The sequence below is a fragment of the Bos javanicus genome, chromosome 19 (assembly GCF_032452875.1).
Source record: "Bos javanicus breed banteng chromosome 19, ARS-OSU_banteng_1.0, whole genome shotgun sequence".
NCBI classification, from domain to species: Eukaryota; Metazoa; Chordata; class Mammalia; order Artiodactyla; family Bovidae; genus Bos; species Bos javanicus.
Genome location: NC_083886.1, coordinates 63527273 through 63546567, shown reverse-complemented (window position 1 = coordinate 63546567; position 19295 = coordinate 63527273). Strand labels below are relative to the sequence as shown.

Sequence of the window (19295 nt, the reverse complement as noted above, 5' to 3'; positions counted from 1 at the left end):
CAGGCTGTCCAGTGCTTAGGGCTCCGAGCTTCCACTGCAGGGAGCACAGGTTCCAGCTCCTGTCGGGGAACCAAGATCTCACGTTGTTCGATGGCCAAAAGGTAAAAATCACCACCACCATCATCATCAAACTCCCATTTTACAGACAGGAAAAGTGAGGCACACTATGTTCAGTGAGTTCTCCCCAGGGTCCCGCACCCTTGCTCCTTTCCTTCTCTGGGAAAGGAAATGACCAGCAGACAATTTGATCTGGCTCACACGGCTAAACCAGAGAAGCAGGTGACCTCAACTCATTGCTTAAAGGACTTTTCCCATCACCAGCTGTGTACCAGAAAGGGCAAACGAGTGCACAGCTGCTGGCACACAGGGAAGCGCTTCCTCCTGCTCTTACTAACCCCTCCTCATCCTCTCGTGTGCGGTGGGGGCCCGGCCAACCCTCCCAGGGCCAGGAGAAAGGCAGTAACCACAGCGAGAGACAAGGAAGGCCTTCGTGGCTCAGCTGCCAGACCTCTGCCTCTGTGACTCTGACTCAGCAGCTGGTGTCTTTCCCTGAGTCCTGCCGGGAGCCAGCCTGTTCTTTCCCTTAGTGGCTGACACAGGAGTTTGGAGACGGACCGTTGATGGCATTATTCGCCCCTGGGGAGCCAGGCTGCCATGGCCTGACAAAGGCCCCTGGGACCGCTTCTCGGCACCCCTGGGTGAGCCCTAACCACATGACGGTCAGCGCCCAGGTGGGTACAGAGGCCAAGGCCAGTTTTGGCGTGCCATGCTACACCTGGCTGCCACCGAGTCAGGAGCACGGTTTATGGAAGCAGCAGGCCCGGGCCTGCCAGTCTATGTTCTGAGGGAAAGAAAACTGGATTGGGAGCAGAGGGTGTGCAGACACAGGACTCAGCTGAGACCCCGCACATGTCAACTTCTCCAGAGAAACAGAACCTACGTTCAGTTCAGTTCAGTAGCTCAGTCGTGTTCGACTCTTTGCGACCCCATGAACCGCAGCACACCAGGCCTCCCTGTTCATCACCAACTCCCAGAGTTCACCCAAACTCATGTCCATCGAGTCAGTGATGCCATCCAACCATCTCATCCTCTGTTGTCCCCTTCTCCTCCTGCCCCCAATCCCTCCCAGCATCAGAGTCTTTTCCAATGAGTCAACTCTTCACATGAGGTGGCCAAAGTATTGGAGTTTCAGCTTTAGCATCCATCCTTCCAATGAACACCCAGGACTGATCTCCTTTAGGATGGACTGGTTGGATCTCCTTGAAGTCCAAGGGACTCTCAAGAGTCTTCTCCAACACCACAGTTCAAAAGCATCAATTCTTCAGTGCTCAGCTTTCTTCACAGTCCAACTCTCACATCCATACATGACCACTGGAAAAACCATAGGCTTGACTAGACAGACCTTTGCTGGCAAAGTAATGGCTCTGCTTTTGAATATGCTATCTAGGTTGGTCATAACTTTCCTTCCAAGGAGTAAGCGTCTTTTAATTTCATGGCTGCAATCACCATCTGCAGTGATTTTGGAGCCCCCAAAAATAAAGTCTGACACTGCTTCCACTGTTTCCCCATCTATTTCCCATGAAGTGATGGGACCAGATGCCATGATCTTAGTTTTCTGAATGTTGAGCTCTAAGCCAACTTTTTCACTCTCCTCTTTCACTTTCATCAAGAGGCTTTTTAGTTCCTCTTCACTTTCTGCCATAAGGGTGGTGTCATCTGCATATCTGAGGTTATTGATATTTCTCCCGGCAATCTTGATTCCAGCTTGTGCTTCTCCCAGCCCAGCGTTTCTCATGAAGTACTCGGCATATAAGTTAAATAAGCAGGGTGATAGTATACAGCCTTGACATACTCCTTTTCCTATTTGGAACCAGTCTATTGTTCCATGTCCAGTTTTAACTGTTGCTTCCTGACCCGCATATAGGTTTCTCAAGAGGCAGGTCAGGTGGTCTGGTATTCCCATCTCTTGAAGAATTTTCCACAGTTTATTGTGATCCACACAGTCAAAGGCTTTGGCATAGTCAATAAAGCAGAAATAGATCTTTTTCTGAAACTCTCTTCCTTTTCCCATGATCCAGTGGATGTTGGTAATTTGATCTCTGGTTCCTCTGCCTTTTCTAAAACCAGCTTGAACATCTGGGAGTTCACGGTTCACATATTGCTGAAGCCTGGCTTGGGGAATTTTGAGCATTACTTTACTAGCGTGTGAGATGAGTGCAACTGTGCGGTCATTTGAGCATTCTTTGGCATTGCCTTTCTTTGGGATTGGAATGAAAACTGACCTTTTCCAGTCCTGTGGCCACTGCTGAGTTTTCCAAATTTGCTGGCATATTGAGTGCAGCACTTTCACAGCATCATCTTTCAGGATTTGAAATAGCTCAACTGGAATTCCATCACCTCCACTAGCTTTGTTCGTAGTGATGCTTTCTAAGGCCCACTTGACTTCACATTCCAGGATGTCTGGCTCTAGGTCAGTGATCACACCATCGTGATTATCTTGATCGTGAAGATCTTTTTTGTACAGTTCTTCTGTGTATTCTTGCCACCTCTTCTTAATATCTTCTACTTCTGTTAGGTCCATACCATTTCTGTCATTTATCGGGCCCATCTTTGCATGAACCTGCATTAGAGAACCTTTACTGGTATTGGCAAGGCGCAAGCCATTCACAGGCAGCACAACATAAAAAGCCGACCTCACCTTCAGAAGTGTAAGGGAAGAGGAGGCATGGTGAGCAAGATGTTCTGAGCTTCCCAGAAAGAATCTCAGATTTCCAAGCAAAGCCTCGCATTTAGGGTCACATTAATAGACTGCCCACAAACGCGCCCGGCGCACTGAGCAAGCGAGGTATGAGGGTTTCTCCGAGGACGGGTGTGTGTCTTTGAGAGGCAGGCTTCTGACTCCAGAGAAGCCGAGAGGTCACGACTGCCCAACAGCAGCTCACGAATCTTCCTCGGAGGCTGAGAAAAACACAGCCAGTAATTAAAGTCATGTTTTCCTTCAATAACACCAGCAACAAGATCCACCACGAAGGCAATTCCACATGCCAGGTTTCATACAAAACTTTCCACATGAGAGGTTTATCCTGGTAAGGGCACCGTTGTGTTTCGTAACAAAGAAAGTTGCCTTTTCATACCAGACTCACATGAAGGGACCATCTGGGGTTTCAGCCGCCGCGTAAATATGGCTGTAAAGCCGGCCTCCTCCTTTCTTGTTTCTACCTCAGTCACCCAGAACATTTTACAAACCAGAGTCTGAGCTCCGGTGCAGAACATCTGACTGAGCCAGGATCAGCCTGAGAGCTGTGAACTTTGAGGTGGCATGTAGCCCAAAAGGGGCTGGAAAAACAGACCGAGTAACCAACCAACAAATAAACAAACTTAGCTACTTGTTCCTTAAATGCGATCTTCGTACACCTGGGCACCAGGGAACTACCTCTTCCTGGTGACTCAGAAAGAGCCCAGGATTTAGAGTCAAAAGGAGGTGGTTCTGGTTCTGCCTCTGCCCCCGGACAGTCGGAGGGAGGCTGCGAGTCCTCAGGCCTCTCTCCACCCGGCTTCCTCCTGCTCAGGGAGTGAGCTTAACACTGGGTGCTCCGTCAGCCTATTGTGAACAGAGAATGACATAAAGTAGGTCAAAGTGCTTTGGGGCGTTTAAAACAGCACACACACACAGCTCAGAAGATCTGTATTCTGGGAAGACTAGGGAATTCCCTTCCTTTCCTCGCACAGAAAGGAAGACACGAAAAACCCACGCCTGTTTTATCTGAAAGAAAGCAGCAGAATACACCTATTATAATAACACTGGTGATGAGACTCAAGAGTCAAGGAGAGAAAACCTTGGGTGTGTTGCCATCTTTATTAGAAAATTAACCCACTGTTTCCCCATCCAGTAATGTGACTGATTTTTAAATAAACACATCTAAATGGGTGTTGTCCCATCCTGAAGAGTGAGTAGTCACCTTGGCAGGCCAAGCACTTATTTAAATTATGTTTCCCATCGTTCCAAAATCTTTTTTTTTAAACTCCTTTTTTGGAATCGTTCCAAGTGCCTCTGGCACATTCTTTCGAACATGTCTGAGGGTGACACATTTTTGTCCTCTGTGAAGAACACTGATTTTTGTAAACAGCCCAGAGTTATTTGTCAGAGTCTGGCAAACGAGCTAAGCAGTGCCACTATTTTAAAAAGTGTTAGCTGCTCAGTCGTGTCTGACTCTTTCCAACCCCATGGATTGTAGCCCGCCAGGCTCCTCTGTCCACGGGATTTCCCAGGCAAGAACACTGGACTGGGTTGTCATTTTCTTCTCCAGGGGATCTTCTGGACCCAGGGATCAAACTGGGGTCTCCAGAATTGCAGGCAGATTCTTTACTAACTGAGCCACGAGGGAAGACCACACTTTTTAGAAAACTGTGACTCTAAGATAGGAAACCTGTCTTTCTTTCAGTTCCAACAGAAAGTTACAAATAAGTGGACTGCCCTGGAGGTTCAGCGGTTAGGACTCGGCGCTTCCACCACAGGGAGCATGGGTCCCACCCCAGGCCGGGGAACTAAGACCCCACAAGCCGTGGAGCGGCCAAGGAGGGAAAAAAAAAAGAACAGATAGGAGATTACAGGAATGGACAGTATTGCTAGACAGGGCCTGATCCTTCATACAGTGACCACAGAGAGCAGAAAAGTCGTGTGGAAATGTGTTTCTACGCTTTCAGTCACACCGTGATTATTTATCTAGCAAGACTGTTTGCCACTGGACTTTGAGTTTCCAGTAAGAAGAGAGCCACACGACAACTAATTAACCGCTTACCCGTGCAATCTTTTTATCACAGCTCCTCCTCGGGGTATCTGAACCCTCATCTGCACTTGGATTAACCAGCTAATACAGATGCTTCCGATGGATTCACATCTGTGTCTATCGGAAATACAGTAGCCAGCAGATCCAATTCCAACCAACAGACTCTATATTCCCCTAAAAACTTTAGATTCTATTTTCAGTTATGAAACAATTTGTCTGAAAATTATAATATTCACTAATATCATTATAATGTGACTTGAAACAATAGTTAGAGCAGATTTGCTTCTGGTGCAAATAATTTTAATTGTTCGAGTTACTTTAAACATAACCAGAGAATTCCCTGGCTATCCAGTGGTTAGGACTCAGCTCTTTCACTGCCAAAGGCCTGAGTTCAATCCCTGCTCAGAGAACTAAGACTCCCACAAGCTGCATGGCCAAAAAAGAAAAAAAAACTCATAATCACAGTTCATTCACTGAACATTGTATACTGTGGGCCTTCAATGGTAAATGACTCCGGTGAGTTTTGTTTTATGGAAGCTACTGTTTTCCCTACCTCATTTTATTGTGGTGAAATTTACATAACATTAAATTCATCACTTGACCATTTTAAAGTGTATGATTTGGGCCATTTAGTAAATTCCAAGGGGCTTCCCTGATGGCTCAGTGGGTGAAGAATCCGCCTGCAGTGCAAGAGACGTGGTTTCTACCCTGGGATGGGGAAGAACTCCTGGAAAAGGAAATGGCAACCCACTCCAGCATTCTTGCCTGGAGAACCCCATGGACAGAGGAGCCTGGTGGGCTACAGTCCATGGGCAAAGAGTCAGACATGACTGAGCACGCCCTATGCATGTAGGATGTATATAATATACATATATTCGAAAATTCTGTGAATGAACTATCACCGCTATCTAATTCTTAAACATCTTCATCACCCCAAAAGGAAAGCCTATACTCATGAAGCCATCACTCCCTGTTCTTTCTGCCTACTGCTGGCAAGTACTAATCTGCTGTTTCTATGGATTTGTCTATTCTGGACATTTCTTATAAACGGAGCCTTACACCGTGTGGACTTTTATGACCAGCTTTTCCACACAGCATAACATTTGCAGGGCTTATCCACGTTGTAGCACGTGTCAGCACTTCATTCCTTTGAATGCCTGAATAATTGAACTGCACAGATATACCACACTGTTCATCCATCCATCCATCGATGGATATGAGTTGTTCACCCCTTTGGGCTATTCTGAATAGTGCTGCCATGAACACAGGAGTACAGTTTTTCCTTTGAACACCTGTTTTCAATTCTTTGCAGGTATATACCTAGGAATGAAATTGCTGGGTCATATGGCAATCCTAAGTATAACTTTCTGAGGAACCATCAAACCTCTAGCTCCTTTTTTTTTTTTTTTAGATTTTTTTTTTAAATGTGTACCATTTCTTTTAAAGTCTTTGTTACAATAATGTTTCTGATTCATGCTTTGGTTTTTTGGCCAAGAGGCATGTGGGATCCTAGCTCCCCGACCAGGGATTGAACCTGCGTGCACTGCAGTGGGAGGTGAAGTCTTGACCAACAGACTGCCAGAGAAGTCCCTCCAGCTCATTTTAAAAAATAATTCATTTATTTATTTAATTTTAATTGCCCTTGGGTCTTCATTGCGGTGCACGGGCTTTTCTCTACCCTGCCTTTCTCACTGCGGCGGCTTCTCACTGCAGAGCACAGGCGCTAGGAGCCCGTGTGCCCACTAGTTGTAGCACACGGGGCTCAGTTGCTCTGCAGCACGTGGGCTCTTCCAGACCCCGGACCAGGAACCGAACCCTGTGGCCCCTGCATCAGCAGGACTCTTATCTACTATACCACTAGCTCATTTTAACGCTCACACTTTCAAGGTGGCTTGACAACCAGACAGAAGCTACTAGACAACTGCAGCCCGACCCCAGGCAGGGCCCAAAGAGGTCTTTTTTCTGAAGCACTGAGGCCAGCAGCGGGGTTTGATATGAGTCAACCTTGTTCAACGCAAGGTTACACGCAGGGCTCTGGACACCTTCCTCTGCTGGTCTACATGTCACAGCATGAACTGGCAGGGCGGGAAAGCCTTCCTGCCTGAAGAGGGATCCTTGGTGCTTCAGTTATGTTGTGAGCACTCCCGGAAAAGGAAGAAAAAGATGCCAGCTATCTAATTGATAGGCTTCCCTCTTCCTGTCTTTGTGGCATTCAGATTAGCATGTGGAGTCCAAGCAGACATGCTGCTTGGGGGCCAGCGCTATATACCCTGTCCTAGGCAGAGGTCTGTCCTTTCAAGGGTGGAGAACCAAGCTTCCCAAACAGTAGCTGAAGCTGCAAAAAGCTCTTCCAACCTGGGTGGACTTTTACTATCTATTTTGCCTAGAGGCACCGCCTAGTGATACCGGAGGTGAACCTACCCTACGGTGTATAGGGCAGCTTGTCCACACGATGGGCTTGGCCAGGACAACAGGAGATAATCCTACCACAGGTATTGCTTACTGCAGCCAATTTACTGAGTCATGGGGCTCCTCAGCCATTAACCCAATCCGGCCAGCAAACTGATTAGCACTTATTTTTTTGTTTAGACGTGTTTTTGAGCCTCTCGGGGCACTGACCTCTTTGCCTGACACACACAAGCTTCTGAGCCCCGGAAGCCCCAGGCAAGGCTCTTGGGAGGAGCTGCACTGCCATACAGACCAGCCCAGAGGGCTTTTTCCACCTGAAACTAGAGCGCTCAGAGAGAAGTTGGCTTCCGGGGTCCTTGTGAGCGTCCCTCTGCCGGCCCAGGTGTCACGTGTGGCCCCGCAGCCCTGCGGTGTCCCGGCCCGAGTCTTGGCCGGTCACATCCTCTGCAATCCGGCAGGAAACCTAACCTCCGCCGGCTCCCGTCCTCGGTCTGTCTGCTTATCTGCTTCCTCTGGGGAACAGCCGCGTCCGTGTCCGGTGCGGGGGGGATTTTCGGAGTGACCTCACACGTGCAGACGTCGGCTTCAGCCTGCGTGCGGACCGCGTCCGGGAGGCATCCACAGCCCGTCTCGGTGCCTCCCCGGCCCCTCCTCCCCAAGCAGCATCTTGGCAGGGTCTAGGGTGGGGCTGGGGGGTGGGTCACGCCGGTTCCCATTCCGGGCTCGGGAGGGCGGGGTGTCAAGGGACCCACTGGAAGAAAATGCATCGAAACCGCAAACGCCCGCTCTCTGTTTGAACAACTTTGGAGCCAAAGGCTTCGGCGGCCGGCGGCGGGGAGTGGGGGTGGGGAGTGGGAGCGGCGGGAGCCGCTGGGAGCCCAAAGAGCAGAGCCTGGGGCCGCTCTTTGAGCCCCTGGACCCCCGAAAGTAGCCGCGCGGCCCAGAGGTGGGGTCGGCTTCTTCCAGGGAAGCAGGAGGCGCAGCCGCGGAGCGGGCCACGTGACCGCCGGGCCCCACCCGCGCGCCCCGCCCCGCCCCGCGCGCGCCCGGCGGAGCTCGCGGGCTCGCGAGAGAACGCGAGTCTCCGGGCGCGGCGTGCGCGCGCGTCCCCGCGAGGCGGCGTGCGCGCGCACGCCCCGGGGCCGCCGCCCCGCCGGGCCCGCCCTCCCGCCCTCCCTCAGCGGCGTGCCCGGCCCGCCCTGCCCGGCCCGCCCTGCGAGTCAGACCGCCGGCTCCCGCCCTCCGCCGGCGCGCCCGGGCCGCCGCGGCGCCCCCCGCCCTCGAGCCGCCGAGCCGGAGCTGGAGCCGCGCGCCGAGCGGGCGGAGGAGCCGTAGGGCCCCGCCGAGGCGGCAAGATGGCGGACTTCCTGCCGTCGCGGTCCGTGCTGTCCGTGTGCTTCCCGGGCTGCGTGCTGACGAGCGGCGAGGCCGAGCAGCAGCGCAAGTCCAAGGAGATCGACAAGTGTCTGTCGCGGGAGAAGACCTACGTGAAGCGCCTGGTGAAGATCCTGCTGCTGGGCGCGGGCGAGAGCGGCAAGTCCACCTTCCTCAAGCAGATGCGCATCATCCACGGGCAGGATTTCGACCAGCGCGCGCGCGAGGAGTTCCGCCCCACCATCTACAGCAACGTGATCAAAGGTGGGGTGCCGGGGGAGCGGGGGGCCCGGGGCCGGGGAGGTCGGAGGGCCGGGGGATCTGGGGTCGGGAGGCGCCGGGGCCAGGGGCCGGGGCGGCGGCGCCGGGCACCGCCCTCCTCTCCGGAGCCCCCGGCCGGGCGCGCGGGAAGGGGGCGCGGCCGGGGGAGAGGATGGCGGGGGGCGGCCCCGGGCCCGCCACCCCGCCGCTGGCCTCGGCCCCCGCCGGAGGGAAGCGCCCCGGGGTGCAGGCTGGCCTCTTCCCCGGACGCACCAGGCCACCCCGCGCCCGTGCTCTGCTCGCCCAGCCTCGCGCCCCGGGTGGCTGGTGGCCCAGTCACATGGGGTCGGGGCTACTCCCAGCTCCGGGGCCGCGGAGCTCCGGAACCCTGTGCCCGAGACTCTGGTCAAGGGCGAAGGGTGACAGGCTCCTGGCCCTTTGGGGGCAAGGATGTGAAACTCGAGGGTGTCCCGTTTGCTGTGCTGCCGTCAGGAAAGCGCACCATGCCGTCGGTCTAAAAAAGTTTTAGCATCAGTGGTTTTTCGCTCCAGTGTCACGGTCGGGCAGGATGTGTGCCTGTCATCACCGAGCACCTTGCACCCTCCTTCTGCTTCTGACTGCGGTGGGGGAGAGTCTGCTGCTGAAACGGAGTTGTGTGTGGGTACAGCGGGTCTAGGGCCGGAGACCGTGCAGGCTGAGTCAGTGAATCAGTGTCGGCTTGGGGCATCGGTTCTGCTGCTCTTGTGGGTGTTTTTAAAACTCGAGTTGATCTTTGTTCTCAAGTGAAAAACGCACAGGAATTTTAGTTCTGGGCTTTCAGACAAATCGGGGGGGGGGGGTTACTTTTGCCATTTGAGCTATAATTAGCACTCCTTTTAGTGTCCAGCTGTTTTCTACTTTATAAAAGGCATTTTGGCAGAATTGAGATACAGAGCCTGGTTCTTCAGGTGCCTGAGGGTGCTCTCTGGCATCTGGGTAGCAGTTTATCTAGGGGTTGGTAATAGATGTCAAGCCTTTCCAAGCAGCATTTTTTTTAAGGGGGGATTTTGTTGAGGAAGTACTTAAGTTACTCTTTCGAGTCACTTTTTTTTTTCCCTCCCAGGATTGAGTGTAGGAAAACTGCTTGGGGTGCGGGGAATGGAGAAGGGGGGCTTTGTAGGGGTAACGACGAGGGAGGGGCAGGACAGCAGGAGCTCACAGACCACAGCCAGCCCTAGGGTTTCTGCAGTAAGCGGTAAAAAGAGGTTAAATTTATCCTTTCTTCATGTTGAGTACAAAATTAATCTAAGGTCTCTCTCAAGGCCCAAGACTCTGCAGTCAGCCCTTAACCAAAGGTACCTTTGTATCTGATGCAGCTGATTGTAAGGGGTTCTGTTAATGAGTAGACCAGCTGTTGACTGATAGCTAGGTAGATACTTGGCTCTTTGTTTAACACCTGGTTCCTCTTGTACACTGGCTCCTAAGTGTGACCTACTTCGAGCGTTGATAAGATGAAGTCACTAGCCATCTGCATTTTCTGAGTTGACGTGATCAGAAAATTGACAGCCAAACGGTTTTTCAGTTATCTAAACAAATGACCTAATAGTCACGTGACTGTTAGCAGGGACTAAAGGTAACAGTGAGGTGTTAGAAATAATGGGTTTGAAATAATCTCTGTGAGTTGAAATCTCTGCTTCCACCGCTTTTTTGCAGTTGGTCTTCCTCCTTTTAGGGAAGTCTCACGCCACCCTGAGCCTCACCCGGATTGGAAGCTTGGGAGGGGAGAAGTGTCTGAGCTCTGAGGTCCTGGAGGCCGTGGGTTGGGCTGGGCAGGGTGCTCAGGGACCGGGAGAACACGGGGCGCTGAGTCTCTTCTTGGCGTCTCATAAAAGTCTCTCTGAGAGACTCAGAGCCTTGTTTGCAGATCTTCAGAGCCTGGACATCAGGTTATGCAGTGGAGTTTCTTCTTCCTTTGCTGGTTTTGGTTGTCTTGTGACTCCCTTCTGCCCCGGAATTATTAATTAGAACATGTTAAAACCCTACAAAAGAAGCACTTGTGTTAATTGTGTTTGCTTTTCAAGGTTCTAATCTTATGACTGAACAACTGGGAGTTTTAATTTTTCTTTTTACACTCTGAGAAGTTACTTCTGTTTGTTTTGATGTTGGTCTCCATTTTTTGGAGGTGCTGGGCCTAGAGTACTCAAGAAGTTTAAGGAAAGAATATGAGAATCGAATCTCTGAGAATATTTAATGACTCCCATCACACTTTTTTTTTTTTTAAACAAAGGTATGAGGGTGCTGGTAGATGCCCGAGAGAAACTCCACATTCCTTGGGGGGATAACTCAAACCAGCTCAATGGAGACAAGCTGATGGCATTTGATACCCGGACGCCCCTGACCGCCCAGGGAATCGTGGAAACGCAAGTTTTCTTACAGTACCTTCCTGCTATAAGAGCATTATGGGCAGACAGTGGCATACAGAATGCCTACGACCGGCGTCGAGAGTTTCAGCTGGTAAGAGATTTGTTTTTTATGTTGTGATTTTAACGGCATTTATTAACATCTGATTGTAACACACCTTTTTCTCTGCCTTCCACAGTATGATGTATGTATCCACAATTTTAGCCTCAGAAATGTGGATAGTTTTCTAGATGAGCTTTATAAACTAACCAAGGTAAAAATAAGGCAAACCCCCAGTGGGTTTGATGAAGCTGTTATATTGAGTAATTAGTTGGTCATTTTTCTTTTTCGAGGGTAAGATCATAATGAGCTTCTCAGGCACTTTCATCCATTTTTTTCTCCTTTTAAAAGTAATTTCATCTCAGTTATAGCAGCAATATTGATCTTTCTAAAAACTGGCCTTTTATTTTTGAATTAAGAATTCAGTAACTTAATTGTTCAAGTGTGCTCTTTAGCCTTTAGAGGTATTTATTTCGCAATTCATCAGTATAGGTTAAAATCCTTAATGTTTAACAGTCATTGCACTTTTTGTATATTTGCATGCTATGCTTTTTAAAAGCTTCTAAGCACATTTTACAAAATGTTCCTCCTTAAAATAATATGATGTTTTTTGTACTTTTCTTTTCCATGGGAAACACTTAGAATTTATTTTGCATTTGTTATTTCTACTTTGTCTTACACAAGACTAAAAGTTTGTAGCTATTACACAGCATTGAAGAAAGGGTGGAAAATAAGGTTCTGATCTAGGTTAAAGATAAAAAAATAATAATCGAAATAAATTACAAAGCACTTGATAAAAAAAATCTGATTGTGAATGTGTTGATTGTATCTGGCGTTTTATTTGCCAAAGACCAGAAAGATCCCAGGAATGATAGCCATCTCTCCTGTATGCAGTTTGGAGGGAGTTCAGATGTAAAGTAAGTTTTACTGTAACGTGATCAAAATAAAGTGACAGTTAAAAGTAAAACTGCTTAGAAACTTGTTTGGTGGTGTCACGGTGTTAAGCCAGTTCACATATCTGGGTGTGGCTGCAGAGTGACACGCAGCCAGCAGTCCTTGCTATTACAGTTTGTACTCAGCGGCAGCCTTGGCTACCAGAAGTTCTCGAGAAGTCTTCGTGCCGGCTTCTGATACAGCTGAGGCCTGAGTCTCCCCTCTGTCTGAGCGGTGGCCTTCGTGTGAGTCATGCAGTGCTTGACGGTGCGCCGTCTGGTTCAGTTCTCTTTGTTGTGTGTATTTTGCTTGTTAACTTAATGCATTAATAAGCGGCAGAGGTGGTCCTACATCCTTGTTAAAGCTGAGTAGCTGGAAGCATTATGTGTTGAAAATTATGAATTTGACTTGACAAGTAGCCTCCATTCAGTGCTCAGACTTGGGGTTAATTTTTGTCTTTCACACACCCCTCTTCAACTTCTTTTACCTTTCCTGCTGTTGTTAAGTGCGGATTATTCTCCTTTCTTCTAAATTCGTTTTCTCAACAAGCCGCACATTTTACTATGCACTGTGTCAGGAGCTTGTTCACCTTGCAGGTCAGGGAAGAAATGTCCGTGTGTAATAGCACACCGCATGTTGGTTCAGGGAGTGACCAGCCTGGTGTCCTGCACAGGCCTCTGTGGGTAAGCTCCGAAAGTCCATTTAGGTGAAGATGGCCCTCCCTGACACTTCTTGCTTTTGAACGTTCCCGTCTTACACTCTTGTGGTCATCACTGTTGAGAAGATATTCCTGAGAATTTATTTGCCATTAAGAACAGACTGTTAAACCGCTCAGGCTGAGGACCTGCAGATTGTTGGCTTGAGCCAGCTGATGCTTTCAGAGCAGAGACAGCCTCCGGGACAAGAAGAGGCAAGTTCACGATAAGAAGGAGAGGCGCAAGGAACAAGGAACAGGGAGCGGTCTGGTTTTAAGCTCCTCGGGACAGGGGTCCTTCCTGCCTGCCCTGCATTGTTAATGGTGCCTGGAACAGCTGCTCGGTACTGAGTCATTGCGTAGAATTAATGGCTCCCATACTTTGGGATGCTCCGTGGTGCCTGTCACGTGGCTGACACTGGGAAGTCACCTTGCTTCCTTAAAATTCCCCCCGAGTCCTCTCCGTTCCTTCTCTCGTCTGCACACAAAAAGCCCAAGTCCTGTTTTTTCTGGAGGTCTCTTGCCTCCTCCACTCTGCCCCTCCTCCCCACTGGCTGGTGTCTCCTCCCTGGACCTCAGTAACCTTGTCCAGACCTGGCCGGGTTTGCCGGGAAGCTCTGCTCAGCTCCACTGCTTCCGAAACACAGAGCCACTTCTTCCGTGAGCCTGGACGCTGAGGGGCTCGCCCCACGAGCCGGTGATGCCGGTGCCCCACGGCTGCACCTGCTCAGACCCTGCACACTGAGGGCTTCTGCCCACGGCCGCCCTCAGCAGGCCCGCTGCCCGGCTCCTTCACACCCGTACCGTTCATCCGGGCTCCCCTTCACAGAACAGGGTGGACGCAACTCCCTGCAGGCCTGGGCCCTCTCCACGGGTTCAGCTGGAACCCAAAGAACAGAGCGGTTTCCGCAATGACCCCCTCCTCACCTGGGGAGCCTGGGAGGGCGCCTGGTCAGTGCAGTGTCTGTGGCAGGCCCACGCGAGGGTGAGGGGTGGCTTGTCTGGCGTCGAGCACCCCTGTGAGCAGCCTCACCTGGTCCTCCCACTGGACCCGAGGCGGCCTGGCCTGCCTGCCGGTGACCCGCCTGGGCCGCCCTCCCTCTGGGGTAGGGTCTCCACTGGGCTGCCTTCTGTTTGGGCTCGCGCTCTCACCGCCACAGGGTCTGACACTTACTTGTTTCCTTGTTTTGTTAGGTGATCTGAATTACGATGCTCTCCTTTTCTGGGAAGCACGGGTGTCTCTGTGCCGTCGTGTTAGTCGTCAGTTGTGTCACCTCTGCGACCCCGTGCACTGCGCTTGCCAGGCTTCTCTGTCCGTGGGGTCTGTGTGTGCTAGTTGGTTATTTTCCGGGAGATGGGAAGTTCTTGTATCATGGAATCAATTTTTCTTTTTTGTTGTGTTTAACCGTGTAGTTTCTTGAATCTTGCATAGGAAAAGTAAACATCAGGGGAAATGAGAGGATTTAGCAGCTAAAATAATGAAAATAAGCCTTTTTGTTTTCAACTACCGCTTGATTATTAAGCTTATTAATGCAAATTTAAATGCAAAAAAATGGGGGCAATTTCTAAGCTCTTGACCACTTTTTTGCTAAAGAGGAATGACTGCCCTTGAATCAGTTTTTGGGCCAAGGGTAGCGTAGTGATATCATAGCGTAGGTTTTTAGTTTTTAGCAGGCTGTTTGTTTGTTAGTAATAACTTTGGGTGCAAACATGAATGTTTTCTTTCTCTAGTTTCCAAAGGCAAACATTTCCTTTTCTGGTTTGTATCATTGTGAGTGAGCTAAATAAATGCCTTACTGTGGAAAAGAAACTCTGAAGGTTCACGTCGCTACGACTTACATTGTCTTTTTCTCCTTCCTCTGAACTTGCACACTGACGACAGTGCGTCCTGAGTGGGGGTCTCTTAGCGTCTCAGTTAAATGTCTGTAACCCTCTGCCTGGGGCATGCCTTTGCCATAGCCTGCCACTGCGCTGGAGAGATACCCTCTCTAGAAAAACAAGGTGACCGTAGCTAGGGAATTTGCTGAGATGGCTCCAGAGATGGGAGTCAGAGGTTGGAGATACGTGTGAGAACTAACAGCATGGCCAGGAGTCATTGGAGTGTGTAATATACAGTTGCTTATTCAGGAGCCTAAGCAAAATGTACAGACCTCCTTACACAGGACAAGAGAGTGTGTGACCCTGTGGGGCGCACTCCTGGATCTCTGCACACACTTTGCCGTCGTCAGCATTAATGCAGCTTCCTGTGATGGCCGGTCTTGCCTTTGCAACTCCCGCAACTGAAACTGCCTCCTGTGTCGTGTGGTGCCTTGAGTTTGACGTGGTTTTCTCTCGCTCCAGGGGTGCAGCTGGTGCTTGAGGACGGCTTCACCTCTCCAGGCTGATGAGCTCGTCTTTCTTAGGACTGAGCTTCCTGCAGTCTGGGTGACAGTAACTGTTTAGCCTCAGGCGGGGGCCTGTGAGGCGCGGAGAGCTCGGTAAAGTAGGCACTTCCTTCAGGCTGGGACGGTGGCTTCTCGTTGGCGCTGCAGGTGGGTTCCAGGTGCTGAGGGGAGAGAGGCCTTCGTTTGCTCCGGAGCCCTGAGGAGGGCTTGCTTGAAAGGGAGACACACTAGTTTCAGTTGTGAACTGGTCCAGTTTCTTTATGAAATGAATTCAATGAAAGACTCTGACTTCAAGTTGCTAAAAATATGGTAGGCTTAGGGTGAACTATTTCAGTCTGTATTACAAGGATTGTATGTAACATTAGAATTTGTAGAGATTTTTTAAATTTAGGTCTCTGTAGAATTTGTGTTTATTTTTTTGGTGAACTTAAACAGGTGTCAGAATGGTTACATTTTATCTAAGCTTTGGAAACCCAGACCTGTCTGCTGTTTACCTTGAAAACAGAGAGGCTGGTGTGGCACATGCTTATAGTGTTAGTGTGACTTAGTGAGACTGTGTGTGTGTGACAGACATAGGGATCCCTGGTGGCTCAGCTGGTAAAGAATCTGCCCACCATGCAGGAGACCCCCGTTCGGTCCCTGGATTGGGAAGATCCCCCTGGAGAATCCTTCCTGTCTGAAGAATTCCGTGGGCAGAGGAGCCTGGCGGGCTGCAGTCCACGGGGTCTCAGAGTCACACTACGTGTAAGACGCGCACACGCATCCTGGGTGTGTCTCCTGATGTCACATGAAGGTGACGTGCTCGTCTTTAGGTCATGTTACTTTAGGCAGAACCTTGACTTTCTGTGGGGGTGTGAGCTCTGGTGCTGAAGAGCGACGGTAGTGTCCTGTGCTGCTGTGTGTGGTGCCTGCTACCACTCTTCCTGACTGGAGTGCAGCCTCACTCGGGAGAAGGGCTGGGGGCGCGCCTGTAAGCAAAGAAAGCGGCCCCAGGACTACCACTCTTCCTGACTGGAGTGCAGCCTCACTCGGGAGAAGGGCTGGGAGCCGCCTGTAAGCAAAGCGAAGCGGCCCCGGGACCCCGTGCGCCGCGTGGTCCTGCTTCACCTTTGACAGAGAGGCGGCCCGACCGCCGGGCCCCGTCTGGCCCTGTTGGCCCATGGCAGGCACTGGTCTCTCTGGAAAACTCAAGTGCTGCTGATTAATTACATGACGTTTTAATTCCTTATGTTTTGCAAAAATTGCCTTGTGCTTTTCAAAGTACATTAATTATTTCTATCACGTGCCTTGTCACTGAATCCTTAAGTGAAAGAACACATGCAGTGTGGGCTCTGGTCCTGGTCTCACAGATGAACAGACTCGGAGGCAGCAGCGCGGTTGTGCCTTCCGATCCCAGGGGTGGTCATGGTGACAGGGTGGGCCTGGAGCTCAGTCTGCGCCTCCTGTCCAGGGGCCACCCAGGCCTCGGGTGCTCTCTGCTCTCGGCCCGGCCTCCCAGCGCCCTGCCCTCGGTCAGCACTCCCCAGGGGCGTCCTGGCGCCTTGCTTTGAGCACATGTTCTCTTAGAGATGGGTGGCACTGCGCTCATAGGCACAGGGCTGCTTTTATGTTCTGAGCTCTCCTAACACTCTGTGCCACTCCTCTGCTCCTTTATTACCTTATGTTTGATGGTGGTGGCGGTAATCCCAGATGTACTGGTAAACTTACTAACTTAGAGATGCACAGTTTATCCCATCTAGCGAGCATCATGGTAAAGGCTGCTGGAACGTTCTCCGCCTTGAAAGCTAGCTTTGGTGATCCTCACCTGACATTTCATCAGTGAACATGGTTTTAATGTACCCTGAAGAGTAGGGCTATTCCAGTTGACCTATTCCAAATCCTGAAAGATGATGCTGTGAAAGTGCTGCCCTCAATATGCCAGCAAATTTTGGAAAACTCAACAGTGGCCACAGGACTGGAAAAGGTCAGTTTTCATTCCAATCCCAAAGAAAGGCAATGCCAAAGAATGCTCAAACTACGCACAATTGCACTCATCTCACATGCTAGTAAAGTAATGCTCAAAATTCTCCAAGCCAGGCTTCAGCAATACGTGAACCGTGAACTCCCAGATATTCAAGCTGGTTTTAGAAAAGGCAGAGGAACCAGAGATCAAATTGCCGACATCCACTGGATCATGGAAAAAGGAAGAGTTTCAGAAAAAGATCTATTTCTGCTTTATTGACTATGCCAAAGCCTTTGACTGTGTGGATCACAATAAACTGTGGAAAATTCTGAAAGAGATGGGAATACCAGACCACCTGACCTGCCTCTGGAGAAACCTATATGCGGGTCAGGAAGCAATTGTTAGAACTGGACATGGAACAATAGACTGGTTCCAAATAGGAAAAAGAGTACATCAAGGCTGTATATTGTCACCCTGCTTATTTAACTTCTACGCAGAATACATCATGAGAAACGCTGGGCTGGAAGAAGCACAAGCTGGAATCAAGATTGCTGGGAGAAATATCAATAACCTCAGATACGCAAATGACACCACCCTTATGGCAGAAAGTGAAGAGGAACTCAAAAGCCTCTTGATGAAAGTGAAAGAGGAGAGTGAAAAAGTTGGCTTAGAGCTCAACATTCAGAAAACTAAGATCATGGCATGTGGTCCCATCACTTCATGGGAAATAGATGGGGAAACAGTGGAAGCAGTGTCAGACTTTATTTTTGGGGGCTCCAAAATCACTGCAGATGGTGATTGCAGCCATGAAATTAAAAGACGCTTACTCCTTGGAAGGAAAGTTATGACCAACCTAGATAGCGTATTCAAAAGCAGAGCCATTACTTTGCCAGCAAAGGTCCATCTAGTCAAGGCTGTGGTTTTTCCAGTGGTCATATATGGATGTGAGAGTTGGACTGTGAAGAAAGCTGAGCACCGAAGAATTGATGATTTTGAACTGTGGTGTTGGAGAAGACTCTTGAGTGGACTGCAAGGAGATCCAACCAGTCTATCCTAAAGGAGATCAGTCCTGGGTGTTCATTGGAAGGACTGATGCTGAAGCTGAAACTCCAGTATTTTGGCCACCTCATGCGAAGAGTTGACTCATTGGAAAAGTCTGTGATACTGGGAGGGATTGGGGGCAGGAGGAGAAGGGAACAACAGAGAATGAGATGGCTGGATGGCATCACTGACTCGATGGACATGAGTTTGGGTGAACTCTGGGAGTTGGTGATGGATGGGGAGGCCTGGCGAGCTGCGATTCACGGGGTCGCAAAGAGTCGACTGAGACACGACTGAGCGACTGCACTGAAGAGTAGAAGTCTAGTGACAGCCAGTTATCTGAGAGGTAGGCATACATTTTTCTAGGAAAGGGACATTTGGAACTTAGCATGTGTCTTGCACAGTTGCTCGGAGCTGTTCCTGGGGCTGGCGGATGTTGGGGCGCTTTTTTTCTGTTATGTTGTGAACCCCTTTGCCACGTTTCTCATGTAGTTGCCACAGACTGCATTCTGCTTATGAGCATTCCAGATTCAGATTACAGTTTGTTGCAAATTTTTCTTCCAATTATAAAGTACCTATTTCTGGAAATTAATAGTGATTTTTTGTTTCATGGTCTTTTCCTAGCCGTGTGATACAATTCTTCAGTCTGTGTTGTGAACATTTTTTTTTTAAACAAGATGCCTTTTTTGAAGAGGTTTTGTTACATCCACATTATTAGAATGAGCTGATACGGATCAAGGAAATAGTTTTGTTTTGAAACTGGACTTTAGTGGCCTTGGCTAGATTTGCCAGTCCCTTTCAGTGATGGTAGTTGTTTTTCTTAATCTTTCCAATTTAATTTCTCTTCTTTTGGCAAAATGAATAAAAAAGATTTTGAAATCAGTGCAGTGGGTTAACTTTTCCATCCACGGCTCGGAATCCTTCAGTAGAACTACTCTTGTCACGTTTGTTTTGGTTTTGGTCTAAGTCCTAAGACTTATACACTTGGTTTTGGTGTGTGGAACTTTACTTTGTATCTACCAAACAGATTA

General features: G+C 49.7%; 1 protein-coding gene across 2 annotated transcripts in view; it reads left to right on the top strand.

Annotated features, from left to right (window-relative positions):
• The first annotated feature begins 8383 nt into the window (after positions 1–8383).
• The window catches only part of GNA13 (G protein subunit alpha 13), a 33142-nt gene continuing 22230 nt past the window's right edge, over positions 8384–19295 (top strand). Inside the window, exons 1-2 of one of the 2 annotated variants that reach the window (XM_061393039.1) lie at positions 8384–8834; positions 11098–11324. In XM_061393039.1, the coding sequence (XP_061249023.1) occupies positions 8552–8834; positions 11098–11324 (510 nt within the window). In that variant the 5' untranslated portion in view covers positions 8384–8551. Of the gene's footprint in view, positions 8835–10015; positions 10757–11097; positions 11325–19295 lie in introns of those variants that run through there. The other variant, XM_061393040.1, reaches the window with a different exon arrangement.